Source organism: Bactrocera latifrons, unplaced genomic scaffold (genome assembly GCF_001853355.1).
Source record: "Bactrocera latifrons isolate USDA-ARS-PBARC rearing strain unplaced genomic scaffold, ASM185335v1 scaffold_128, whole genome shotgun sequence".
Lineage (NCBI taxonomy): Eukaryota > Metazoa > Arthropoda > Insecta > Diptera > Tephritidae > Bactrocera > Bactrocera latifrons.
Window position 1 is genome coordinate 848,154 of NW_017534719.1, and position 26,824 is coordinate 874,977.

The 26,824-nt window shown below is 35.9% G+C and overlaps 6 protein-coding genes across 9 annotated transcripts; 4 read left to right on the forward strand and 2 right to left on the reverse strand.

The window, feature by feature from the left end:
• The first annotated feature begins 648 nt into the window (after positions 1–648).
• On the forward strand, positions 649–2,263 carry LOC108978814 (glycine-rich cell wall structural protein). Its single transcript, XM_018949275.1, has 2 exons — positions 649–801; positions 860–2,263. Exons 1-2 carry the CDS (start codon positions 796–798, stop codon positions 2,111–2,113), a joined length of 1,260 nt encoding a protein of 419 aa, XP_018804820.1. The 5' UTR covers positions 649–795; the 3' UTR covers positions 2,114–2,263.
• A 1,225-nt stretch (positions 2,264–3,488) lies between these two features.
• LOC108978822 lies at positions 3,489–4,628 on the forward strand. Its single transcript, XM_018949283.1, has 2 exons — positions 3,489–3,560; positions 3,624–4,628. Exons 1-2 carry the CDS (start codon positions 3,555–3,557, stop codon positions 4,533–4,535), a joined length of 918 nt encoding a protein of 305 aa, XP_018804828.1. The 5' UTR covers positions 3,489–3,554; the 3' UTR covers positions 4,536–4,628.
• A 4,028-nt stretch (positions 4,629–8,656) lies between these two features.
• On the reverse strand, positions 8,657–19,213 carry LOC108978857 (katanin p80 WD40 repeat-containing subunit B1). 2 transcript variants are annotated; one of them, XM_018949356.1, is made up of 11 exons: positions 18,752–19,213; positions 18,528–18,655; positions 18,254–18,471; positions 12,382–12,732; positions 12,186–12,321; positions 10,987–12,123; positions 10,886–10,927; positions 10,633–10,820; positions 10,477–10,566; positions 10,331–10,405; positions 8,657–10,252 (listed from the first exon to the last, which is right to left on the reverse strand). In XM_018949356.1, exons 1-11 carry the CDS (start codon positions 18,783–18,785, stop codon positions 10,018–10,020), a joined length of 2,634 nt encoding a protein of 877 aa, XP_018804901.1. In that variant the 5' UTR covers positions 18,786–19,213; the 3' UTR covers positions 8,657–10,017. The 2 variants fall into 2 exon arrangements, with proteins under 2 accessions (XP_018804901.1, XP_018804902.1); XM_018949357.1 differs by lacking the exon at positions 10,886–10,927.
• On the forward strand, positions 14,476–16,889 carry LOC108978858 (peroxisomal multifunctional enzyme type 2). 2 transcript variants are annotated; one of them, XM_018949358.1, is made up of 3 exons: positions 14,476–14,661; positions 14,866–15,638; positions 15,695–16,889. In XM_018949358.1, exons 2-3 carry the CDS (start codon positions 14,930–14,932, stop codon positions 16,780–16,782), a joined length of 1,797 nt encoding a protein of 598 aa, XP_018804903.1. In that variant the 5' UTR covers positions 14,476–14,661; positions 14,866–14,929; the 3' UTR covers positions 16,783–16,889. The 2 variants fall into 2 exon arrangements, with proteins under 2 accessions (XP_018804903.1, XP_018804905.1); XM_018949360.1 differs by lacking the exon at positions 14,476–14,661 and adding an exon at positions 14,712–14,732.
• A 556-nt stretch (positions 19,214–19,769) lies between the features above and the next one.
• LOC108978839 (proteasome subunit alpha type-7-B) lies at positions 19,770–20,906 on the forward strand. The gene is made up of 3 exons (XM_018949327.1): positions 19,770–19,993; positions 20,076–20,305; positions 20,373–20,906. The coding sequence occupies exons 1-3, from the start codon at positions 19,892–19,894 to the stop codon at positions 20,800–20,802; spliced, it is 762 nt and encodes a 253-aa protein (XP_018804872.1). The 5' UTR covers positions 19,770–19,891; the 3' UTR covers positions 20,803–20,906.
• LOC108978838 lies at positions 20,883–24,952 on the reverse strand. 2 transcript variants are annotated; one of them, XM_018949326.1, is made up of 13 exons: positions 24,659–24,952; positions 24,326–24,523; positions 24,055–24,211; positions 23,885–23,981; positions 23,651–23,796; positions 23,497–23,585; positions 22,966–23,439; positions 22,271–22,896; positions 22,096–22,202; positions 21,903–22,022; positions 21,632–21,837; positions 21,386–21,572; positions 20,883–21,330 (listed from the first exon to the last, which is right to left on the reverse strand). In XM_018949326.1, the coding sequence occupies exons 4-13, from the start codon at positions 23,977–23,979 to the stop codon at positions 20,978–20,980; spliced, it is 2,403 nt and encodes an 800-aa protein (XP_018804871.1). In that variant the 5' UTR covers positions 23,980–23,981; positions 24,055–24,211; positions 24,326–24,523; positions 24,659–24,952; the 3' UTR covers positions 20,883–20,977. The 2 variants fall into 2 exon arrangements, with proteins under 2 accessions (XP_018804871.1, XP_018804870.1); XM_018949325.1 differs by having other exon boundaries at positions 23,885–24,211; positions 24,582–24,952.
• Between the last annotated feature and the right edge of the window lie 1,872 nt (positions 24,953–26,824).

Consider the following 26,824-nt stretch of genomic DNA (forward strand, 5'->3'; position numbering starts at 1 on the left):
AGCTTCATAACTTCTATCTATTGGTATAATGAAAATATGTAGTCTACTTAGTAAGGCAACTCGCCTCATGGAATCAAAAAGAGTATTTAGTTCCCCACGTACATGCATATTACTAGTATACATTTTTAATGAGCTAACTGTTACAAATTGTGCAAGGGCTTAGGTCGACAGCCGGTCGAGACCCTGAGCATTTCTTTGTCGGGGAACCAGCTTCCAACAGTGTTGCAATGTTAACAGGTGGCCAAGTTAACTTTAATTATGAGTGTGTAGCTACGCCAACTACCAATCCGAATATGAAGATACGCATCTCCACACGAACCTGTCGACACAATAAACGAAAACCAAATGATCAACTAACGAAAGTGAATAAGTGAATAGAAACGAAGAAAACATCTTCGATACATTCCGGACCTATTAAAACTGCCAGTACYACATACATTAACCTTTGTTRGGCAACTGCATTGATTATAGTTCGGCATATACTGTTTTTGTTGTTTTTCACTGATTCCAGCGCTTTTGTGATTAGTCGCACGGTAAACTGCAAATGCATTCGGTCTGCGCATCCATAGCGTGCGACTTGTATGTGTGGTTGTGGCGTCGCATATAAAGAAAGCTACAATARCGGCAAACACATGATGGCATCGCTGCCAAAAGCTGAAGTTTGCGTTGCGTGTCTTTTGTTTTCGTATAAATGACTGTCTCTCGCCTCTGTAAGCATCAGTTCATCGTTTAGTTTGCATTAAAGACTCATCATAACAGTATTTTCAGTAAAGCCACATTCGAGGAAAATACAAAATGAGGGTAAGATTGTTATCCTTATGTAAATATTTAGAATAGCCATTAATCTCYTTACCCCCAGATATCTGTTTGTATGCTCGCCATTTTAATTGGATCAAGCTCGGCGGGTTTTCTCGGTGGTAGTTCCGGTGGTGGAGGTGCTTATGGTGGTGGACCCGGTGGACACGGCGTTCATGGTGGTCACGGTGGMTATGGTGGTTCAGGGGRTAGCGGAGAGATAAAAATTATTCAAATCATTCATGAAGAAGCCGCTGGATACGGTGGAAGCTACGGGAGTCACGGCGGTCAAGGGGGCCATGGGCATCACGGTGGTTTTGCTGGCCACGGGATAGGTGGAGAAGAGGTCAAAACCATAAAAGTTATCCATGAACAGGGGRGAGCAGTTGGAGGACATCATGGTGGTAACGGTGGTCATGGTCATGGACATGGTGGGGGCCATGGTGGCAGCTTTGGAACCATCAAAGTTATACACCAACAAGCTGGTGGYAATGGATTCTCAAATGGTTATGCTGKCAATGGAGGCTACAGCAATGGCAATAGCGGACAKGGTTCCCATACTGGTGGTCATGATGCTGGACTGGATGAGGGGGCACCAGGTGGTGGTGTGGTAAAAACAATTAAAGTTATTCATGAACAGGGACATTCAGRTGGCCATGGAGTTGGCGGAGCTATTGGCGGGGGTCACGATGAAGTGAAGACCATTAAAGTCATTCATGAGCAAAGTGGAGCAGTGAGCGGTGGTTCCGATGGGGGTTATAATTATGGAAGTGCAGCTGGAGGTGCTGTTGGTGGCGGCGAGATCAAAACTATCAAAGTCATTCATGAGCRAGCCGGGGGTGTAGGTGGTGGTGCTTTTGGTGGAAGCGCAAACGGTGGTGCTGAAGTGAAAACCATCAAAGTAATTCATGAGCAAGCCGGTATCGGAGGTCATTCCAGTGGTGCACACGTAGGCGGAGGCAGCTTTGGGGGTGATCATGCTGGATCTAATGTCGGTGGAAACGATTCATTTGAAACGATAAAGTCACTCAAATTAATTGGTGAATTAGATGGTRGTTATGGCGGTTCAGGGGGAAATGCGAATGGTGGAGGCCATTTCAGCAGTGGAGCATCCGCARGTGGCAATAACGGCGGTGCCTCCGGCGCTGGATACCTACCCCCAGTTAATGAATACGTGCCTCCATCAAATCAGTATGGACCTCCACCAAGTCAGTATGGGTCTCCATCCAACCAATATGGGYCCCCTTCCAACGAGTACGTGCCGCCATCGAACGGATACGTACCTCCCTCAAATCAGTACCTGCCACCAAGATTGTAGCAGTTCTATTAATGTCTTAGGTTTAACTATTTACTTACTAAGTTATCTAGTTTATAAGCGTTGTACTAAGCGTTGCATATGCCAATTGTTTGTATATATTTCTTTTCCTATCGGAAAGTAAATTAAAGAGTTAATATGTATAAACACAAATTTCGCAGTACTTTCTTTTTTCCAAAATTAAACAAAAGTAACTTTATAAAGTATATTATAATTAAGAAGAAGAAGAGAATTTTGTCATAGAGAATATCAACCTTGGAACCCTTGCCAGAATCCAACTAGTTTTTACGACTCTTTGGGCATGAATGAACCAACGCGGCCAATTATCATCATCAAAATTAARCATTCAATTCACATGGCTGTGAACTCTGAAGCATATAATTGAGCCGCATAAAGACTTCAATTTCAATGTCCGCGTCCATTATAGGGGTCAATCTAGACCAGAAACTATGCGTTTGTTTGTATATGGAACATTTTTGTATGGAAACGACAGCAAACCCTCATAATTCGGACAAAAATCTGGTATGCCGTAGTTTTTTGTCCTCTACATATTTGTATTATATTTGTAATGAAGTAGATAAGCTAGAAGGATACTCCACCCCGCATTCTCCATCCGATCCAATTTAGAGCACATAAGTCCACTTAAGAATTAAATGCAGACGCTAAGCACCAGTTAAATCTCTTACTCCATATAAATAAAAATTACCCGGGAAGACTACGATAAATGCAATAGTCGTAATTGAACATTGGTGTTTGTCTTTTTAAATCTTAAGAGACATCACATACGACTTGACCGCAGACCCTAGTATATATGTATGTAAGGGGAATTTGGAGTTAAGTAGATGGTAGTTACATTTAGGCGTCAAAAATGTTACCACGTATGGAATGTTATATTTTTCACGGACAGGTGTTTGGGCGACTTGAACCGACTGAGCCTTAAGAGACTCACATTTGTGGAACATTTCCAAATTATATACAAATGCATCTATATAAAAAATAAATATAAATGCACATCAATGCAGACGAGTCTATTGTCATACAACTAAATTAATTTTGTAGCTATTGTTACAGATAATGTGAGCTAACCGATATGCGGTTCCCATTAACACCATTCGCTGCATATTTGCATACTCGCGCCGGTTTATTGTTGTTTAACTTTTGTGTCTCGATAAATGGGATGGCTTTTCATAAAGGGCATTCAAAACGATTTCGAAACACCATTGTATGAATGGCTTTGATTTCTATGCAGATATTGTACATATCTATGTATGTATGTACCTATGAGCGCGAGAATTGCATCAATAAATTTCGTGGCCTTCCGAACTTTGTTCCATTTTAGTTATATAAAAGGRAAGGTGTATAAAACCTTTTGCAGTTCTGCGCACAGCCGCACTTCTTCAACTTCTCTCCAAATTACATATAATCCGATCAAGGGCCTGTCGATATGAAGGTTTGTTACATAAAATAACTCGTCGTTCAGGACCATTTGATTTTGCATACTGTTAAATTTCAGGTCTTTACGTATGTCTTGTGTATGTTTGTGGCCTCAGTCAACAGTGGATACACCCTCCCCGGGAGTGCTCTCAATGAGGAAATCGACTTTAAAGGCGATTTCGTTGGAAACAATTGGCATGAAGTGAACCAAGATGATGGAGAAATGTCATTGACCACAGGCTATAAGAGCACTGACGCAATTGGTGATTACGGTGGAGCCTTTGGAAGTGGCAAACCAATTACCGAAGTGATGCAGGAAGAAAGGCAATCTGGTGAAGATATTGGTTTGAATAGTCAAGACGATTACGGCAAATATACAAGATTTATAGAWGATGCCGGTGTTCTGGCAAGTAAAGATGCTGGTTGGTATGGTATTCCCGGTGATAGTAGTCACTTCAGTGGGCATAGCCGTAAGCACCATACGGGGAAAGTTATTCACGAAGAAGTTGGAACTGGGAGACTTGAGTCTTTTAGAACATTCCAACCCCATGTTGGTCCCCATGATCATATTCATCATGAGGCTATCGAAGAATTCAAAGGGCCACTAGAGTTCAAAACAACGAAAGCTATCCAAGGAGAGGAGGGAGATGATGCACTCGGAGCGTACGGAGTTTTCAGTGGGATCAGTGCCGGTCAAAGCAATTACGATGTTGGCGAACAAGATACAACTCATTTTGGTGAAAATCATTCAGACCATCACGAAGACAATAAAGGAGAATTTAATATTTTTAACACTCATACTGATCATGGAGATAACACCGATCACCACCAATTTGGTGCATACGGCGAATTTATTGGACACCAAGGCGAGGATTATAGTCACGGTTATCACCACTATGGTGGCTTTAACTTTGATAAAACCGAGTTTGACGATTATGAACACAAATTAGGCGGTTACAAGTCTGATGGCAGTCTTTCAGATATAGCATAACCCAATGTGGTTAAGAGTGTCATTGATAAATTAGAAATCGACATAAAATTAAATGAATTTTTAATTTATAATTTCATAACTATTTAAGTTCAATATACATAATACATTTTATAAATAATTAAAACCCTTTTTTATATTAATTTTGAAATAATATGCCAGAAGAGATCTTATGTGGCGCACCATCATATGTACAACCAGTAGTGATGAATTCGTTTGAAGCTTTCGCTTGATTGCTTGGGATACAGAACAGTCTTTCGCCTATTCGTCGAGCGTTTAGGTTCAGCAAAAGGACGATGTTGAGTCTTGTCTACTTTTAAGTCCAACATGTGCTCACCTTCATCATCGTACAAGTGAAATAACTGGATATTCTGCTGGGAAAGCGCCAAAAGTGACTGCTTTCGTAAAGTTGACGATCTACTTTTTGGATTGTTGTAATTATGGCGATGAAAATTGATAGACGTCCTCCGGGTTTGACCAAACATTGGAACTTGATGCGGCATTGGAGGAAACATAAACGGCTTTTTTGCTGCAAGACCTTTGACACTCTTCAAGGAGTTTCGGCGATGGTTGTGAGTTTTTTGTTCCATCTGCAATTGTTGAACCACGCCAAAGGGAAGAAGATCTGGGGTCGCGCCGGAAAACATTCCCATACTTAATTTTGCCGCAGTTTTAGGAATTTTGTAAACAACGAAAACAACAAAAACTACTATCGATATTCCGAGTATTCTTGTTTTAGAAACCATAACGGTGGTTGAAAATTATAAATGAGGTAAAACGCTGCCGTTAACTCGAAGAGTGGCTGCGCTTCTTAATCACTAAACGTTTATCAAATCTCGGACTCAAATATTGGTATATCGTGCCGCATTCACGTTGCGCTTCGTACTGCGGAGACTGATGACAATTGAGGCAGTCTCCCATGTCTGCGGTTGTTATGGTGATATGATGGCTCATTAAAAGAGCTGCTTCTGCTTCTGCTCATATTTTGAAGTGTAAATAAAAAGGTTAATTGGCGCATATTTCACTTTCCAAAGAGCTCAGCGCACCCGTGTACCCGTGCTTGTGCACTTCCAGGTCATCACAGCACTTTTCACCTTCATTTAAATTACAATGCACACACTAATATACATATTTACCTTTGTATATCAATGTGCTCGTAGGTTCAGACTTTTCTCTGCGACCATTTCGGATCGTTAACGGTAATTAGATAGCATTGCCTACGTACTTTTTCAGTGTTTTATATTTTTATTGCGCTTTTTTATATCTGCTCAGCATTGTTGTTGTATACAAAATTCTGAATTATCCCACCAAAAGATCCATGATCCATGGAAATTTACATTATTATTCATATAGGGCTTTGCATGTACAGGTATGTACATTAGCGAGATTCAAAAAAAAAAAAATTCGTTTGGTACTCTGAAAAATGAGAATGAGTTCTTCATTGTAACGGGAAGGTCCTCCTACTCACAGTTTTACTACTGTGCCCAAAAAATAAGGTGACATTGTATTTATTTTCAAAATTCTTTATTTATTCTTCCAAATCAATTTCATCCCCYTCAAAGTAATCCCCACTAGATGTAGTACAATATGCCAACGGATTTTYCAATCTTCGAACCCCTAGTTGTAGTGTCACTTTCCGGGATGGCCTTCAGTTCAGTCTTCGCTGCGACTTGAATATCGTATAAAATTGGTACCCCCGGAGCGGTCTTTTGAGCTTGGTGAACAGCCAGAAGTCGCACGGCGGGTGAATACGGTGRTTGCGGAACGATATGGGTTGAGTTTTTGGMGAAATGATCATTGAATGCGAATTCTTTATTCAACAAATTTCGACATCGCAAAAAACGAAAAACTCACTTTTAGCAGCTCACAAAATGGCACGTATCTCAAACACTAATGAATATTTTGACATGAAATTAATTCTCCAAATCCTTCGACGCGCGCAGTTTAAATTCAAATGTCACTTTATTTTTTGGGACAGTTTCATTCATAATGATTTTTTTCATTGAGTTATAAAATTCATAAGAAATAAAAATTTTTCCCAAAAATAATCAAATTTAGACCGTTAATATCTGTTAAACGGTTGGGTGGACCTTTTTAATTGAGCATTCAATTTCCTACAAAATGTAAGGAACAAAATATTTTTTGATGTGGTTGGAAGCGAGATATAAATTTTTCTATCTGATAATAAGAAAAAATAGAAAACTGTAAGTAGGAGGACCTTCCCGTTACAATTAAGAACTTATTCTTGGAGATGCTTCCTTAGAGGTGTCGAGGAGCCTATTTTTCAGAGTACCAAATGAAAAAAAAATAAGTTTTTGAATCACCCTAATGTACATACATATTTATATATGTACTATGTCAGAGCGGGTCGATTTTTTCTTTAAAGCTAAGTAATTACTAGAGTACAGTTTATGTGATCTTACGTTTTCATACTATTGTAAGAGGTTGCTGCAGAGTATACTATTTTTTTCACCTAAAAGTTTTAGTATTGCCTAAAATTAATCGAGATAGATATAGGATAATGTGCATATAAATGATCAGGATGACGAGACGAGTTGAAATCCGGGTGAGTGTCTGTTGGTCCGTCCGAGCAAACTGTAAATTGAGTAAAAATTGAGATATATTGATGATCCTTGGTATAGGCGTTTATTGGCAAAAAAGTACGTAGGGAACTGGTCCCCGCCCTATAATAAATTTAATGTACATATCTCCTATACCACTAAAACCATAACAACCAAATTCGCCTAGCTCAAATATTACAATAACTTCTACCAAAAGTGTGGAAATGGATAATATTGCATGATAACTCTACTTACTCCCCATATAACGGTACACATAAAATTTACTAAAAACTCGATAAATTAATAACAAAATACGCCAGAAACAGTAAATTTTAGGCCACAGAAGATGTGAGAGATTTTTAAAGGAATCGTAGTCAAAATTGGAAGATGGGCGTGATACAACCCACTTTTAATTKAAATCTCATATCTCGAGATCCGACAGCCACGCCTACTTCCCATATAACACATTTTTCCGAATTAGGTCTTCCTTACTTGTTAAATAAGGGCTTTTTACCGGAAAGTAAAAAAGACACATTTACACAAGAGTGTAAATTCAAACAGTTCGCGATATACAAAACATTTGTTTTATTTTTATTTTCTTGCAATGGATAAGTCTCAATTAATAAAAATCATTAAATTATTTTTAAACATAAATTAACTGAGGAAATGTTTTAAAATTAGTATATTATTCAGTTGTGAATCTTAAAACAAGGCTACGTTTATGTGGACTTTTTAAAATATAACTAATCACATACATTTAGTATAAATAGTTTACTTATAGTGAATATACTAGGTTATTAAACGACGCCATCGGTGATTACGTRATCAAATACGTGCGCTTTTTATTTTGTCTATATTCTAAAACCGTTGGTCGAATATGTCGGTTGAGCTTACCGCGAAGCTTAAAAATCGGTAGTAAAAATGCATATACATTCGTGTACGTATAAGCCTGGTGAATTGAAAATGCAAATCATCTTATTATGTAATAAATAATCGGATTAGATAAGTTTGAACTTTGTTAAAAAATAGTTAATATTTAAAACATGCCTTCATTAGCTTACTATTGCTCGTCATAAATTGTATAAAATAGTTTCCTGTAACGGTGCAATAATCTTATATATTCTAGGTGAATGTGTATTACTTTCTACATGCGTTCAAAGTGACTGTAGAGAGCGGAAATCTCTTATTTAAGCTTAGACGACCAATTGGATGATGATAGCGTTCAGCGAGTGGTGAGGGATATATGTATGTATGTATGTGTTTCCATAAGAGCTTCGCTCCAGTGAGTAGTGCTGATTGCAGCAATGGTAAACTGGTTGCAATGGTGTTAGAGTTAGTGATATGTGATCATGAACGTGCGCAAAGCCTAACGATTTTTTACTTTATAATATCGTAAAAAATTGCTGTYTTAGCTTTATATATGTACATATATATATATCCCATCTACTGTTCGTACAAAAATAATTTCAAAGTTCGATGCTTATTTTATAAACCTTTGCGTACTGTGTGTATGTACTTAGAGTGAGTGCAGCTACAGATGTGCTCCAATTACAACTAGAGTACAAAATATTTGTTCATTGTCATAATTTACGTTTCAATCCGCTTTGCCGAATTATTAATGGAAGGAAGTTGAATTACTCTTACGATATAAATATAATTATTTCTTCGTCTTATAAATACAATATATTATTCTTGCTTTTTATGCAATTATTTACATCCTTAAACACTTGTTTATAAAAAACAAAAGCGAATTTCAAATCAAAACGCTCTAATCGCAACTTTCTCCTTTATTCGGAAGTCACTCGGCTCGCATGTAACCAAAAATTGTTGCTTATTGCGTAATATCGTAAAAAATTGCTGTCTTAGCTTCTATTATTATCATGATTTTTACATTAAAATTGCGGACCTATCTTCAGTTCTGCCACTTTCGTGTATAAAAATATGATGTTCATAAAAAGTCTCAATTATATGTACATCTTTTATTTTGGACTGAGTTTTATATTTACTTTTGCCTTAAACGCACTATTGTTTCTACTTTCAAAAAGTATGTCTCTACTGCCATCCTACCGACGGGGTTCTAGTGCGCTTCCTCCTGCTCCTCCTCCTAAAGGCACTTTCCAATAACGAAATGGATTTAAATTAACGAAAATACGTGCATTGAAACTTGCAATGGCTCAAATAATTGCTATGTTACTTCCTTCATTCTCTAATAACTGGGGGAATGTTTTTAATTATTTTGTATTTTTTTTTTCGTTTTGGGAAAAAATTTGGTTTCTCAATTTTCATTCATAGGTTTTTTGCTTGGGGGAATGGATATCTATAATATATTTATATTATTTTAAAAATGTAAGTACTTTTACGATCACGCTTAATAACTAGTGAGCCCTTCTCTCACGATCATGTTTAAATGAAATTGCGTCCGCTAATTAATTATGTATATATACATATGTATATGTATGTGTATGTGTTCGAACTTTTTACAAAGTATGTGGATACGCGTTTTCTTATTATTGTATATTATATTATATGCAGTGTTATGCAAGAATATTTTATTATAAAAACAAATCAATAGCGATAGCTTGGTTTTCTAACAGTTTTTCTTGTTATATGTTGTTACTTTATATTCGTATGAGAAAACGGTCAACAAAATGTTGAGAATGCAAACACACGTGCAACTTAAAATACTGTTAGTACTAGTTTGAAACATAAATGTTACATGACATATGCAGTGATTTAACTCTTTACGAACCTAACAATAAATTATTAACAATTTCGACACCATAACTAATGAAAATAAAGGYGGACATAAAATGTATATATGTAGTGAACGAAGCCGAATTGGCTACTGGTAAACTGAAATATAAACAACACAAAACATATGTGTGGAAACGTGTAAGGTTGAACCGGTAGACCAWAATGTTCCATTAAATATTAACAATCATGTTTTGCAATTGGGACAGAGTGCTGCCGAAATGATTACTTTCTGGCAAATTGCGTATCTGTAGCAACCAGTGCTGGCACTCGATGCATTTGCGGTGACGCTCCTCTCGCGAAACATCGACTCCCAAACTATTCGACCAGGGATCAATATTGTCTTGTATAATCGGCAAGAAATTCGAAAGAATCACTCGAAGCGTGTCACAGCCGCGCGTGTAATGACTAAAATTAACCAACAAACGATATTTCGAATGAACATAGCAGAAATTCATTTGTTAATTTTAACAAGAGTGTACTTACAACTTGTGTGGGCTTTGTAACAGTTCATAGATTTCCGGTAGTAACAGAAGACACAAATCTAAGTTCCACGACGAGCTATGTGCACAGAAATAGTATCAATTTAATTAATATTTTTACTTAATTGTCCAATGTTTGGTTACACTCACGTTTTTTCCATTATAGCGCCTAAAAGATCGACGAACACAGTTCGTCCTGTCTTGATAGCTTGCTTCAAAGCACCAATAACGTCGTGAGACCTTCATAATACCAAATATAATAGAATCATAAGTAAAGAACATTCAATATAATAATWAATATGTTACCTTGTAGAATTCCGTATGAGCTGCAGTGTTGCATTTCTGTTGCTTAGCTCTTGAAARATTTGTTCATGCGACGCCAGCAATATTTGTATCTCTAAACTATCATCTATATTTTGATGGTTGCCAAAACTCTTCTGGTTCAAGTTCCCTTGCGTTAGTAACACTGGATCCGGCCGAGCGTTGACAGGTATCTACAAAAATTAAGCATTAACGGTATTTGTTTACATATTGCACAAATGCCTTTACACAATCTTACATTAGGGATTGTGCTGCCATCTGCAACGTAACTTGAAAATCTCTAYAACAGATAATTGTTGTTGTTAATCGGATATAAATGATCGTTTGAACTGAACTTACATTAGATTGCCTTTGAGTAGCCACCGCTGCAGAAACAGCTTGACGTTGTGGCGAGCGCAGATCCAGTGTGGTGCGCGAGCGCGTTGGCGGCTTTGCGTAGATTTGCACACTTATATTCTTATTTTTTGTGTTCTCTTTGTTGAGATTTGAWTGCGTTTCGYTTCCACGCTTCGTCTTGTTTATGTAATGCGACGAAGATGACTTCTTCAATGGCATATTGTCATCTAATTTATGCAGCTCTGTAGAACTCACCGACGACACCTGCGACAGCTTGCTACGATGCTGGTGTGAGGAGTTCATGTGTGATTTGCCAGTTGTTGATATTGCTATTTGCGTGCTACGTTTTTGTGCGCTGGTTGTTGCTTTCGATTTCGGACCCTTAAACGCCGGAATCGCTTGGGCCAGCCCCATTGACGCGGTAGTTGAACTCACTGAATTTGGTCCATTTGGCTGTTGATGAATGTTTTGGTTCACCGGAAAGTCTTCGACCAGCTCTGTGTGGTCATAGTTCGATATTATGGGCGGATTACTTTCATTTAAATTATATTCAATGTCATTTGCAAATGAGTTCCCCAATGGCATGTGGAGATAAATATCACGCTCTCCGGGCATTTTTAACGAGCTGGGTCCATCGAAATTTAACGAGCAGTGACCGTTGCCACCGAATGAACTGTACCCGGTGCTGGATGCCATTGACGGAAAATTATATGGAGGAGATGTGTTGGACTTATGCGTCATAGATGTCATTCCTCTATATGAAGAGTCAAAATGCAGGGAGTTACTATTGACAATATTAGTATTCATGCCATTTAATGACGATATAGTAGGCGCTGGTGGTGGAGGAGGAGATGTGGTATCCAGCAAGGACTCGTCAACCAACTCAAGACTTAAATTTGGGGACGAATGGCCATCAATACTGGGACTTCTGTTATCTTCATTCTCTTCTACAAGTCGCGATGCTTTTGGGCCAGTGATTGACAGTCTTAACTTCTGGCTACCACGCGAGAAGCTCTTGCGTGTAGTAGAGTTATGACTGAAAGCGGTGGGCGTTGAATTGGGTGGATTGTAAAATGGAAAGACGCGATCAATGCTAAGTGCATTGATGGAAACAAGACTTTGTTCATATGAACCACAAATCTAAGAAGTATACGTAATATTTACAGAAGATAATATTCAGCAAATTGACAAAATCGACATACCAACTTTCGATTAACCACCTTCATATCGCCTAACGCTGTCCATGTTGATATTATGTGATCAAATTCGCGGTCTGGTTCCCAACCGATCACAGAAATACCTGCTGCTGTGCCCACAAAGAGACATTCTCCATTCTCACTAAAACAAAAAAGGCATATGCTATTAGGTCTGTAAAATCTTATAACACAACTCTCTAACCTGAACGTTATGCACTTTATTGGATGACCATAAAATTGACTTTCTGTTTCTGTTTGAGATATACGCGATTGACTTTCCAAATCATATATGCTAATGGTACCGTCAACGCGGCCAACTGCTAATAGGAACTCAAACGGATGGAACTGGATGCAAGTAATGGCAGCTGCTGGAGGGTGCTCACTAAACTCCATAATTTGTTTACTTTTTCGTATATCCCAGATGATTATGGATCCTTCTGTGCCAGCAGATGCAATCCACAACCCATCTGGTGAAAACTTTACCGAGTTAACCTGAGCGATATGGCCCCGATAAATTTTAATGCATCTATTTTGATTTCTAACGTCCCACAACCTGCAAAGAATAATTTTTTTTTTTTTTTATAGACAATTATATTATGTATATTTGAGCTAGGAGTAGTTAATCGACGTTATTTTGAGTACCAAAACCCGTCTTATCATGTGAATATTATGTACCTAATACACACACCCTGTATCATGAAACTGTTGTTTGTAACAACTAAAACTAATCGAGATAGATGAGAGTTATACATTGTAAATGATAATGATTTGTCACGACTCGAATTTATGGTGACTGCTAACTAAATTCGACAGATAACATTATCCCGAAATTATTTTCTTACGATGTGAAATAGATAATATATATATTTAAAGTCTAAAATTCGTCAAAAACGAGCCACCAAATACCGAAAATTTGGACCAAAGTGTATATGACCAACTTTTTACCGAAAGTATCGATCAATGTGTGAGATATTTATTGAAATTCGGAAAATTTATTTTTCGGATAGGACTACCCCTTGACCCCATATACTCAATATAAGGATTTCAAACTTCGTGTTGTCTTTATGCAGTATATGATATATATACATATGTTAATTTGTAAGATATGTTTGCAAAACTAAGTAAATGCATAATTGAATTCTTTCATTGGGTGAATATATCCAGAGAATACACAATGATAAAGTGTAATTATATTGTATATTATCTAATTGTATTCGTTATTATTATTATTATAATAGCCCATGATGCTAGTGCTGCGTATTTTCTTAGTTTGTATAATAATTGTATTATTATGTAAGCTTTTATAAAATAAAAAAAAATAAAAAAATATTATTATAATTTTTTTTTTCTCAGATAAACATATTAAGGCCCATTCACATACAACTTTCCACGCTTTACGTGACACTAAATACTAAAACGAAACGTAGAAAATAAAGTTGTGCTACAATGTACGCTGGTCTCCCAGGTTTCTCTATATTAAAAATGGCGATTGTTGCGAGAGTTATCCAATATTTTGCTGGGCTTCGCGTCAAAAAAATGTTATGTGAACACAAAAACACGTCCTATAGGAGCGTACTTTCAACTTTTCTGTCAAAACATAAGTCTAATGTGTGGAATACAATGCTCGCGACAGACTGCAAACGACATCTGTCAAATATTAAAATAYACACGTTCKTAWGGACGGACCTATTTTGACAGCTGCACGACTACACGCTGCAGGCCGACAGTTGTCGTTCTCGCTAACTTCAATTTTATCCTATATTTGCCAACGACAGTAGGACGACAGTAGAGTTGACAGTAGAATGGAAAATAGAGAGATGAGGTAGAGTGGTGATGCCACTAATATGTAAAATAAAAAGTTCTATGTGAATTAGCCTTTAAAATTGTGTGCAGTATGTTGCGGGAATTTAAGCAAAGACACAAACCATAAGAAATAAAACAAAATCCAAACTGATGTCATTAGACGGAATTGAGAATGTATATGAACCAGAGAACGTATATTTATATAAATTATGCATAYATTCATAGAAATACGCAAAATTATAATCATATCAGTTAATATGATTGCATGTAAACGTATAAAAATATATTCAAAGGGCTAACATACGTCTGCAATAGAAATGTATATTTCTGAGCATAATTTTTATTGAATGCTCAGCTCTGTTCACGCTCCACTGTTAAGATTTCTCCTTCTTAGCTAGCTGTGGTGAAATRCACTCATCGCATTTTGTTAGCTTTTGACAGTTTACACGCCTGTCCGTTGTTGGACCTTCTCTATAAATATACGTTCTCTGTATGAACAAAGGCAGAGAGCGTGCGTTCTCTGACAAAGGTTTTTGGATAAATACATGTTCTGTAAGTTTTTTTACTCGCCGTGATTTCAGAATTCGATGACGTTTACTAAAAAAATTAAGTAATTATCAAAAAATATGGTGCATGGTTAACGTATATGCAGACTAAAATATTTCAGAACTTTACTTAGGTGAGTTAAAAGTGATTCGAACTTTGTTCCACACAGTAGAAGCCTCCAACATACGAATGTGTCTTAATATAGTATGTATATGTAATAAAAAAGGTAGTTTTATTTATCGGATGTTTCTTATCATTATGCACACACTCAAGAGAGGTGGACTTTGTTTTGCAAAATGAAACTAATCAGATTTGCATTGTTAATTTAATTTCACAGTTGTGGAAATCAGCTTCAGTTTACCAGTGGCAAGTGCGACTTACAGTACCTAAAAGCGGTAGTGATGAGTAAAATGGCCGAGAATTTGCGCTTTGATGGTCGAGTTGCCGTTGTTACGGGTGCCGGTTCTGGGCTTGGTCGTGAATATGCACTGCTCTTTGGATCTCGAGGGGCGAAGGTTGTGGTAAATGATTTAGGTGGTAGTTTCCACGGCGATGGAGCATCCAAACGAGCCGCAGATATTGTAGTTGAAGAGATTCGTGCACAAGGAGGCACTGCGGTTGCTGATTACAATTCAGTTGTTGACGGTTCAAAGGTCATAGAAACAGCTATCAACAATTTTGGACGTGTCGATGTACTAGTGAATAATGCGGGTATTCTTCGCGATCGCAGCATTGCCAAGACTTCCGATCAAGATTGGGATTTGGTAAATGCAGTCCATTTAAAAGGCAGTTTCAAATGTACGCAAGCCGCTTGGCCGTATATGCGAAAACAAAATTATGGGCGGATCATTATGACTTCATCAAATTCGGGAATTTATGGTAATTTTGGTCAAGCCAACTATTCAGCAGCGAAAATGGGACTGSTGGGCTTGGCCAACACAGTTGCCATTGAGGGCCAGAAAAATAATATACATTGCAATGTTATCATTCCGACTGCGGCTAGTCGCATGACTGAAGACGTCCTTCCAGACATACTTTTCAATGAGCTGAAACCACACCTGATTGCACCTGTTGTGGTATACTTGTGTCACGAATCTTGCAAAGATAACGGTAAGCGACTTAGAACATAATATAAAGTGCAAAATTTTGTAGTTTCATTATTTTAGGATCCTATATTGAGAGTGCTGCGGGTTGGGCTACAAAACTAAATATTGTACGTGGCAAGGGTTGTGTATTGCGCACATCTATTGATCAAACTAATACTACGCCAGAATACGTGAAAAGCGTATGGGCAAAGATCACTGACATGACAGACGCCAAACTTTTGGACACCATTGGGCAGGCTTCTGGCTCTTTACTAGAAGTTCTGGAAAAGTTAAAAGAAGGCAAATATGGAGAATACGAAGATACTTTTAAATATAGTAACAAAGATTTGATTCTTTACGCATTGGGTATCGGTGCCAGTGTCAAAAATGAAAACGATCTAAAATTTCTATATGAAAATCATCCCGAATTCTCGGCTATCCCATCATATTTTGTTTTGCCAGGTCTCATGTTATGCATGACCACTGATATTGTCGGCAGTGCATTACCTTCAGGAAAGGCTCATCTATCGAATATTCTACATGGGGAACAATATTTGGAAATATGTGACGATATTCCAACAAGCGGAACCCTTACCACTATCGGAAAAGTATTTGATGTTATGGACAAGGGCTCTGGCGCACTTGTTGTTACGAATACTGACACATATGATGAAAGTGGCCGACTTTTAATTAAAAATCAAAGTTCCACTTTCATAGTTGGAGCTGGAAATTTTGGGGGAAAAAAGACACCGATCAAAGGCGTTATACCAATTGTGAACCCACCAAATCGAAGCCCAGACGCCACATGTCTATACAAAACATCAGAGGACCAAGCCGCTTTGTACAGACTGTCTGGTGATTTGAATCCCTTACATATTGACCCTGATTTCGCAGCTTTAGGCGGATTTAAGACACCAATTTTACATGGTCTATGYTCATTGGGTTTTTCAGTACGCGCGGTTTTGGCACAGTACGCTAATAATAATGTRTCACTTTTTAAAGCTGTAAAGTTAAGATTCTCGGCCCCTGTCATACCAGGTCAAACACTTAAGATTGACATGTGGAAGGAGGGCAAACGTGTTCTCTTTACTACCACCGTCGTGGAAACTGGAACGAAGGCAATTATTGGGGGATATGTAGATCTGAAGGATATTGCGGCCAAATTGTGAAGTTTCAAAAAACCACATATTCAGTTGATTAAAAGCACAATAATATTTTATGGTTTTTAAAGGGGTATTTTCTTATTGCTTAAATAAAATTATTTTGTTAAATATTACAGGATTGCTGTTTTATTCTAGCCAGGAATCTGTTGAATTGAAAAAATTTACTTTCAAAATGATCAGAATATATGTATAGTATGTGGATCGTTTTACTTAAAAGCGGCAAGCCTACGAAAACAAAACAAACGAAATCTTATTTCAACCAAAACAACAAAGAGCTTTTGTACTGTTATTGCAAAACTATTAACAGCTCTTTAAAGGTGACTGGAAAATTTCTTTTTCGACAAATTCAAGAATATCAACCAATTTTGATTTACAAATTTGCAGCAGGCTTTATCGCCTTTTTTTAAATGTCATATGCATATGTACATACTTTCGTCAATATATATATAATTTTCTGTACAAGCATAAGTTCGTATTCTCCTTACAAGTTAAATAGAAAAGTTTCTTTAATTCCATCTTCATCGTTTGTAAACCAGTTGGACTCAATTTTCTAATTATTATAAAAGCGTACATGTTGAGCTATTAAGTTATAAGCAATAAAATACCAGCGAAACTACTAATACGAAGCTTGTAAAAAATACCGGAATGAAAATTGTATGTATGTAARTACGCAAATATGCATGCCTATTATTCGTTGAACATCAATAAAAAAAACCTTGCTTCAAATTTTTTATTTACAAAAATTTTAATACCATGTATGAATGTAGATGTTTATATGTATGTAGGTTAGCATTGACAGCAGCCAAGCTACATGTACGCTTTTATAAGATATGGAAGTAGCATTGGCGTGTGGGTTTCTAGTTATTTCAAATATGAATACAATTCAGCAAACTAACTTATGAATATTACAGGTTAAAACACATTTAGGGTTCTCATAAAGTTATAACTTTTTTAAACAAGTGTAARCATTTAATCGTATAATAATTTTATACAACCCAACAAACAGATATAAAACTCATTTCATTTATTAACTTATATTTGATGCAGTTTCATTGAATATTAACTTGAAATTCCGATTTCGAACTAAAATTTAAATAACTCAATACGAACGAAGGGAAATAATGTCAATATGTACGATTGTTAAAACCAAAGCTGACAAAGAAGAAAACCTCCTACGCAAATCACGACCTATTGAAATGCTTGGGTTTGAGCTCAAAAGTTCATTGAAATGCGATTCGAGTTTAAAATACAAAATCTAACAAAACAAAGTCGAAAAGGGTAAAATTCTTTGTCTTTGTTTTTTTTTTTTTTTTGAACATATGTTTGTATGTATCTGAATTAAGTTTCTACTTCGATATTCACATATGTATGTGGATAATAAATGCATATGTATGCAAAATCATCAACACACAGATGTGTAAGTTATTGTCAACATCACTCATCTAACTTAACATTATTATTAGATTCTTAGGCTTACCTGACGGTAGTATCATTGCTGCCCGATACCACATATTCACCAGAAGGATTAAAATCTAGAGTTCGTACACTTTTCATATGACCATTCAAAGTCGAACAAATGGTTTGTGCGTTTAAGTCCCATCGCCTAATAATACCAATATCGTCCGCCGAGTACACGAAATCGTCATTATATGCAAAACGTACACAATCAATGGGTCTGTTATGTCCTGTTAAGGACTGGAATGACAACATAAGTATTTGTGACAGTAGTTCACATATACCATATAACTTACCATGAAAAGTTCTTCCCGACCGATTGCCCATAAATTTACATTTCGGTCCTGCCCTCCAGTTACTAAAACACTGCCAGTTTCTCCAAGGTCTAGACTGGTAACATTTCCGTCATGAGCTTTTATCTCATCTACAGGGAAAGTTTGAGACATGAGTTCCATTGAAAAGATTTAAAAAACAATGTTCCTTCGCACAAGGAATAAAGTTTGCAAAGGTTGAAACTTACATATTTTAGCGGTCAATTTTCTAGCCAATGCCATAACTTTTAGCCACCTCTATATATTCAATGTACTCCGTTGTACTGTCAAATTTATAAATCAAATATATTTACTTTATCCTAAGAATAAAGAATTTCTGAGTTTTAAAGCAGAAGTTTTTCTTCTATTGTTATGCTTGGTTTTCTTGCTATCTTTCATTCGTCGACTAAGTTGTCGCTGCCGTCATCATTGTTACCGTTTACGAATTCTACAAATCTCAATTTTTAGCTCAAGAATTTTTCATGCACCCGACGTCGTTGTCACCGTCACAGCCGTTACTTTTACGCAATTTTCTATTTTCGTTTCAAATCACGCAACATTCGTCCATGGATGCTTTCCAATTATAAAAATACAACACAAAATTTTTATTTGATTCTTTTGCATAAAATAAAAGGAAAACAAAACTTTTTTTCGTCGTCGTTGACGTTGTTCACAAAATACTGTCAAAACCATCTGAGAATCGGACAATGACGACATAAATAGAAAGGAAACTGATAAATGACGTCTCAAAAGAAGTATCAAAAAACGGACTGCCAGCTCTCGATTAGACTCAATTAAATTACAAATATAAGTGACGTGGAAAACTTTGTATTTATTACGAGTTTATTTTGAGACATTTCTAAGTTAGTCACATAATGCTGTTGTTGATATGGCACCAGTACTGATTTCAGAGAAAATAACTTAAGAAATAATGCACGAAAACAAATATAAGATGCTATTTCATTGTATATGCCTCAAATATCAAAAAATCTATTCGGTATCAGCTCTTGGAATAATAGAAGTCATATAATTCAACCCACTCATCTAACTAACCGGGAGATTATAAATTTTTTAAAGTGATCTCCTCAACTTAAATCAATCATATTCCTTCATATAAAGGTATACTAAATTTTTCAAATTAATTATTTTAATTTGAGTGCCATCTCTGTGTGAAGTTTGTTATATTCCTAGGAGAATCTTAGTCTGGCAACTTTAATTGAACTCCATCTAAGTCTGGCAGTGCTCTTTCATGAAGCTGACAAACACTTTTTCATTTATTGTAATTATTGCCGCAATTCATTGTAGATTAGTTTTTGTCAGAATTTGTGAAATATAAATATTACAGCAAAATGTCTGCACGTTATGATCGCGCTGTAACTATCTTCTCCCCAGATGGTCATTTGTTACAAGTGGAATATGCACAGGAAGCAGTGCGTCGAGGATCTTCTGCTGTAAGTGACCTTAACCTCCCTTGTCCATAATTATCCTCTTCAATCTCAACTAAATACTACAGCTTATTAATAAAATTTTCAGGTTGGAGTTCGAGGAAAAGATGTGGTTGTGTTGGGTGTAGAAAAAAAATCAATGCCTACTTTGCAATTAGATCGGACAGTTCAGAAAATTTGTACATTGGATGAACATGTAATCATTGCATTTGCCGGTTTAACTGCTGATGCTCGTATTCTTATTAATCGAGCTAGAGTCGAATGTCAAAGTCACAAATTGAATGTTGAAGATCCTGTCACCTTGGAATATATAACACGGTAAGGTTGAATTAAATATAGAAATATCGGACAGAATTTACATTGGTCTTAAATTATAACTTACTAGGTACATTGCTCAATTAAAACAAAAATACACACAGAGCAATGGTAGACGACCCTTTGGAATATCGTGTTTGATCGCTGGATTCGACAGTAATGGTGAACCACACCTTTACCAGACTGAACCTTCTGGAAATTACTATGAATGGAAAGCCAATGCCGTTGGTCGTGCTGCAAAAACCGTTCGCGAGTACTTAGAAAAGCACTACAAAGAGGAAAGTGTTGCAGAAGAAGACTCGGCAGTGAGGCTCACGATAAAGGCGCTTCGTGAGGTAGCACAGTCCAGCGGGAATTTAGAAATTGTTGTAATGAAAAAAGCAGAAAAACCTGGTGATGCACCAAAATTGGTTACACTTTCCGCGGAAGAAGTAAAAAAACACGTTGAAGCTATTAAGCAAGAAAAAGAAGAAAACGAGAAGAAAAGTCAGAAAAAGTAAATATTTTGTGGATCCTTATCACATATCTTTGCTTTTTCTTAAACTAAAAGTTTCTGTAATCGGAAATAAAATCTATTGAATAAAGATTTGTACAATGCACGTCATTATATTCTTTCGTATATACAAAAATATCACATTGGCTTACTTTATATAAACATACATTTTGTATCTTATTTTAAATGAGATCGCTAGGAGATAGCTGTGATTCACCTTCTGCTAAATAAATTTGCATTGCTTTATATAATAAAGATATTCCAAACATTTTTTTCTCCTTCATGGTCCAAGTCTGCGCTGGGCCGTAGTAGTCCCCACGCTTGTGATTGGTTAAATGCTGTATTCCAAAGGCATCAATTATAGCTGCCTCGCGAGTGTAAGCTTCTGAAGGCAATATATTGTGAAAAACGTGAAGGCACACCACCCCTTTACCGCACCTCCAAATATCCAGAATCCGTTCCAACTTCTTGTTATCCAAAGGCGTTTGAACATTTGCTTTAAAAACGTCTAGACAAAGCGTCTGTTTCCTTATAGCTATAAAAACATATTTATATATTATACAATACATATCCAATTGATTATGATTTACATGAAGTTTTCCCTCGCTGGGACTGTACTATATCTGTTCTGGAATTAGTAATCTTCTGGTGACTATGAACTCGGGAATGTAACTTCATAGCTTCATATAAATGTGAGTACGGGCGAGAAGTTTTTCCTTTTCCAACATAGAACACTGATTCAAGGAATCGCACCCACGCTTTATGCCTCTCTATATACTGTGTACGAGAAAAATATTTAATTATTTATAGAATACTCCGTTGATTAGAAAACGTACCAGGCTTTCTCCGGGTAAATTACAAGAAATACGCGGATCGATTAGCATATATATAAAACTTTGCTTAAGATGACCTTCTCTCATTTTATGTTTATTTTGTAAATTAGCAAAGTATTCAGTCGATTTACATTCATACTTGTGATACTCTGGTATTAGGGCAAAATGTTCCGCAGAACGTATAGTTCGTTGCAATTCTACAGACAATTCTAATTCAATCGAAAAAAATTAACAACAGATATAGAATATTAATATATGTTCAAAAAGAACATACTTGCACTTTCTGGGGCGTTTTGTTTTCCATTTGTATTTATCTGTTGGAGATCTGGGGCATTTCTTTTGTATTTTATAAGTCTTTTTATGTAAAGTCTTTTTGTACTCCTTGTTATTGGACCTTTAAAAATATGTTTTAGTTTAAGCATTGTCCGTATACATAAATACCTCATAATAATATATGCATTAGTTACCAGGAGGATCGCCAAACTGAGCCAGTTCAGCACGTAGTTCATCAGTTTCGTAATCCAAAATGTGTGTATTATTAGTCGATACAGTACTGTCCAAATTTTGTTGTTCACTTAAAAATCAATTTAAATATTATATAAACATTTAAAACACATATTTGTTAAAGATTTATTTTAGTACCAATTAGTTGCACTCTTCTGACTACTTAGAAGTTTAGTTTCGTAAAAGACTAGCCCATTCTCATCATCGGTGTGAACGTAAGCTTCCGCCATTTGTAATATATAATCCCCTGATGGATTTTTGTCAGATTTTTCTTTTAAATATAGCTTTGGAGAGTTTCTCGAAGGTTGTTTCTTAATACTTCCTCTGAATTCGTTGTCAATTATTGGGGGCACTGTATGATAACTACTATCTGGGTCTGGTCCTTGTTCTTCTTGATCTAATACATGGGCCTGGGCAGCTTTTTGTATTATAGCACCCAAAGAGAGATTTGGGATCATAATCGGATTGGTTTCAGATTCGTTGTCTTCAGAAACTGTTTTCGCATTTTCTTGTAAAATAGTGTTAGTGAAGTTCAGGTGATCACTTTTCATTACTTCGTTTACCATTTCATCTACATCTGAGTAACACCTCAAAATAGACCTTTTAGCGCGTGATGACTCAACTTTCTTTCGCCATGCTTCGATCATTGAATGACAGGAACGATCTAAATTAGATGTCTTAGAAAGTTCTTTCAAATTTTTCTCAGTGAGGTGAAATACATTAACAGAAGATTGCGTGTCAGTAGATTCCTTTTCTTGATCTTCCTGTACATAAAATTATTATCAAATTGACTTAAATGAAATTAACTTTACGTTATATAGGTATAGGATTACCTTAGTATTCGGGTCTGGCACTGATAAATTCTCACATTCAAAGTCATTTGATTTATTTTTAGAGTTTGGTGGAGATCTAATAGGTGGAAATACTGGTTGTGGTCGGTGTCGACGATGAGTTATATTTATATAATACGGAGATGTCACATCATAATTGTAGTGTACACGGTTCGGTGTGTATTTATTGTTTGGTGTATCAGGGTTTCCTGAGTCATTATTACGAACATTAGAAAACATTCGGTTAACAGGTGTCACATTGGAACCTTTTTCTTTTTGTTTATTTGATTCTCCTCTGGTAGAATAATTGCCATTATCAGAAACGTATTCTATGGATCTTTTACGCTCAAGTTCATATTTATGTTGAAAAATATGGTCTCTGATTACTTCCAATACATCAAAATGGCATTCTTCGATAGCGTAATGTATTGGTGTTTTCCGTTCATCGTCCAGTAAATCATGTCGAGCACCATATTTCTAAATTTTATTCACGTTAACTTCGCTTATAGTAATTTTATTACAGTTATTACCTACCAAAAGTAAAACGACTATATCTACACGGCCAAATATCGCAGCAACATGCAATGGTGTCATATTTTCGTTTGACCGGACATTGGCGTCAGCTTAGGTTCACAAAAAAAATTACATGCATGAATTTAAAGCAAAGTGAACAGTATTTTTAACTTACCACCGCCTTCAAGAAATATTTTTATAATGTCCACAGCTACTGCCGCGTTATCCATTCCACATGCATAATGAAGGGGTGATATACCGCGTTCGATAGGAACATAACTCGCATCTACCTTATTTTTAGCTATTATGGCGTATATATCACTAAAAATTTTAATTCATACATATGTACATAAATGTTGTATTTAAAAAAGTAATGTAATGTGTAATAATATTTATTCTCAGTTGCTACCTTTCGTTTCCATCCTCTAGGGCATCCAGTAAAATCAAAGATATAAAATTTGACCGCTGGTCCACTTGGAAATTTGTCATATCTGGGTCACTCATAACTGCTTAACGAAATTGTTTTATATAAGTTGTTTTGAACCGATAGTATTGCTAATTTTATGTAGTTCGACTAACTTTACTTCCATTTCAGTATTTATCGCGGCATTTACATATGTAATATTTTTGTTTAAATTAGTGTTGCATTCATAAACCTTCCATGCTCGACATTTGATACGTTTCGTACTGTACCACAGCTCTGTTCCCGTAAGCCATGGCTCTACTTGTACAATTTCTGACAGACAAACGTCAACGCAAAATTAGACTTTTATAGTACGTTTATTAGAAGTTGTACAGATTAAATGTTGTGTAACTTAATTCATCATAGGGAAGTATTTTTGTACATTACCTTAGATATATCCCTATTACCATGCGACTCACTTATCGGCTAAGCCACCAGTTAATTGCCCAGAGATTTCTGGTAAAAGTTTCCTAAGATCCCATTGACAATTCTAACCGAAACTCTTGCGATCTATCACGTTCTTACGCAAAGACGTTCCACGTACATATGTGTAGTTTCACATACACAAGCATTTCAAGGCACCCACTATATTAATTTCAAATTTAAGCAATTTATTTATTTAACGCATGCCATACATACATACATATTTATAATCAAATCAGAAAAGCCTCTGTCACAGCTTTGATATGTATATACATATGTATGCTTATTTGTGAGTACCTTTGTAAGTTTGTTGCTCAAGTTACATCAGCTTTTCACACGAAATTGTGTAAACTTGATGATAGCTTCCGACTTTCAATGACACTCGTGTAATAAGAGACTGAATTTTTCAGGTAATGAAATGAAGGTTTATTTTTGATTAAAGGTGTCGTTAGCACGCAATCGCAAAACATCAAGACTCAAAAAATCCGTACGTATAGCCCCTCTTCCACTCAAAGTTATCGATTAAACTCCAGTGAGTGTAGTGTGTTACTTTACAACCGTCGTTTATGGCATTCAGCACAGCTTGCAAATGAGACTGAAAATTATCAGAAAACATACATAGGGTGTATTTATAAGCTTATATTATTATGGATAAATTTCATAAAATTTATTAGGGACTAACACCTTGTCATAACGCATTGTAAAATTATAAAATATAAATTTTTACACTTATTTAAAAAAAAAATAATTGTGGTTGGATTATAATTACAATTCTCAACATTATGATTTCTATTCGTTATAACTTATAACTGAAAATGAAACTCCAACGCTAACCAACCAAGCTATGTATATTTAATAATATACAAGATACAGAGTCTGATTTAAATAATATAGTATAATGATGTGAAAATGTTCACCGAGTATTGCAATGCACGATCCACAATATCTTCTGTTCCAAATTCTGGGTTGTTAGTGTAATAGAAGCGGCTGCTGATAGTGATGCCCACTTTACCTTTTTGATAATTTGAATACTTGGCTTTATAAAGGTGATAGGCGGAGGCGTGCGCCTTTAAAGTATTATCCATACATAGGTAGTCGGCAACGCCAGGAGCGTGTATCATAGGTGGGAAGTCGGCATTGCCATAGCCAGGTACACAATAATCGAATGGTTCATTGAATGTGATCCATTTTTTTACACGATCACCAAAAGTTTTGAAAAGAAAATCTGCATAATAGCGGAAGTACTTAATAACGATGTCATTGGTGAAGCCGCCGAACTTTGTCAGCTCTTCACCGTTTGAATGGTCACCGATACGTTCCGGATGTAAGTGGGTATACGTGTTCCAAATAACCATACACCAAAGGAAAAGTCTTCCTCTTATTCTCTAACTTACATTCGCCTCCTTCGTAAAAATATCTTGATTTCGTAATTGAAGCATAGGAGACGAAAAGGCTATTTTTTATATAAAGAATACAAATTAGAACACAAAAAATATTACTAAAATTATTTCCATAGAAATTACCACAAAAGAAGTACATGTTGTTCCCTCATCTCAGCTTACATTATCACTACAATAGACCGTAAAGTCAGCTTTTTCTTATCTTTCTCTAGCTTCGAAGCATGGTATAACGATGGAAATATGTAGAATATTATATTAACAATTCTTTGCATAAAAGAATACAATATTTTTATATAGTTCTAGATTTAGTTTTTACATATATTCTGTATATTTCTTAAATAAATTATTTGCAGAGTTTTCAAAACCGTTGTCATATAAAATACGTTATAGCCTTGACCAGGAATAAAGGCAGGAATCAGAGATAAAGAGACGTCCAACTCCTCTCTCACTGGAAATGAGAGAACTTTGACAGTTGATCGAGTTCAGGAGGTTTTGACGTTTAGCAATTGAAACGAGCGATAACCAGATTGAAATCTTACCAAAAAATATGTAAAATTCTAACACTTTTTCCGCATTACAATCAATTATTGCTTTAAATTTCACTCTATTATCTTTTAACGTAGTTAATAATAAACGAATATTTTTGTTAAATTTATATTGATTTTCGAAAAACACCAAAATTTCTCTTAATAATTTATCTTATTCATTTTAATTTAAATTTTTTATAATAAATAAACAAAGTTCACTATCAGCTGTCACCTTAAAATTTCAATGCGCATTAGCGTTGCTTAAGGCGCATTAGTTTTGCTCTCTGTCAGAGCTATTAAATATACATATTTCTTTCCTAGAAAATAGTTTAAAATTATCTTACGCAACCCTGTTAACCTCTGTTGAATAGCAATACTGACAACACATTTAAACATTTTTAAATTAGATTAAGAGGATATTCAATGCGGATGGTGATGGCGATTATTGTGTGATCGAGATTTTCTATTATCAAAATTGCAAAATTCATTTATTATGAAGTTGAATTTCGCAAATTATAAAATTTTATTCAGTTTCG

Coding starts and splice junctions, on each gene's coding strand:
- LOC108978839 (XM_018949327.1), top strand. CDS start 19,892: ATGTCTGCACGTTATGATCGCGCTGTAACTATCTTCTCCCCAGATGGT. Junction 19,994..20,075: donor TGCGTCGAGGATCTTCTGCT/GTAAGTGACCTT, acceptor TAAAATTTTCAG/GTTGGAGTTCGAGGAAAAGA. Junction 20,306..20,372: donor ACCTTGGAATATATAACACG/GTAAGGTTGAAT, acceptor ATAACTTACTAG/GTACATTGCTCAATTAAAAC.
- LOC108978838 (XM_018949326.1), bottom strand. CDS start 23,979: ATGAGTGACCCAGATATGACAAATTTCCAAGTGGACCAGCGGTCAAAT. Junction 22,897..22,965: donor TGCCAGACCCGAATACTAAG/GTAATCCTATAC, acceptor TTTTATGTACAG/GAAGATCAAGAAAAGGAATC. Junction 22,023..22,095: donor TCAGTTTGGCGATCCTCCTG/GTAACTAATGCA, acceptor ATATTTTTAAAG/GTCCAATAACAAGGAGTACA.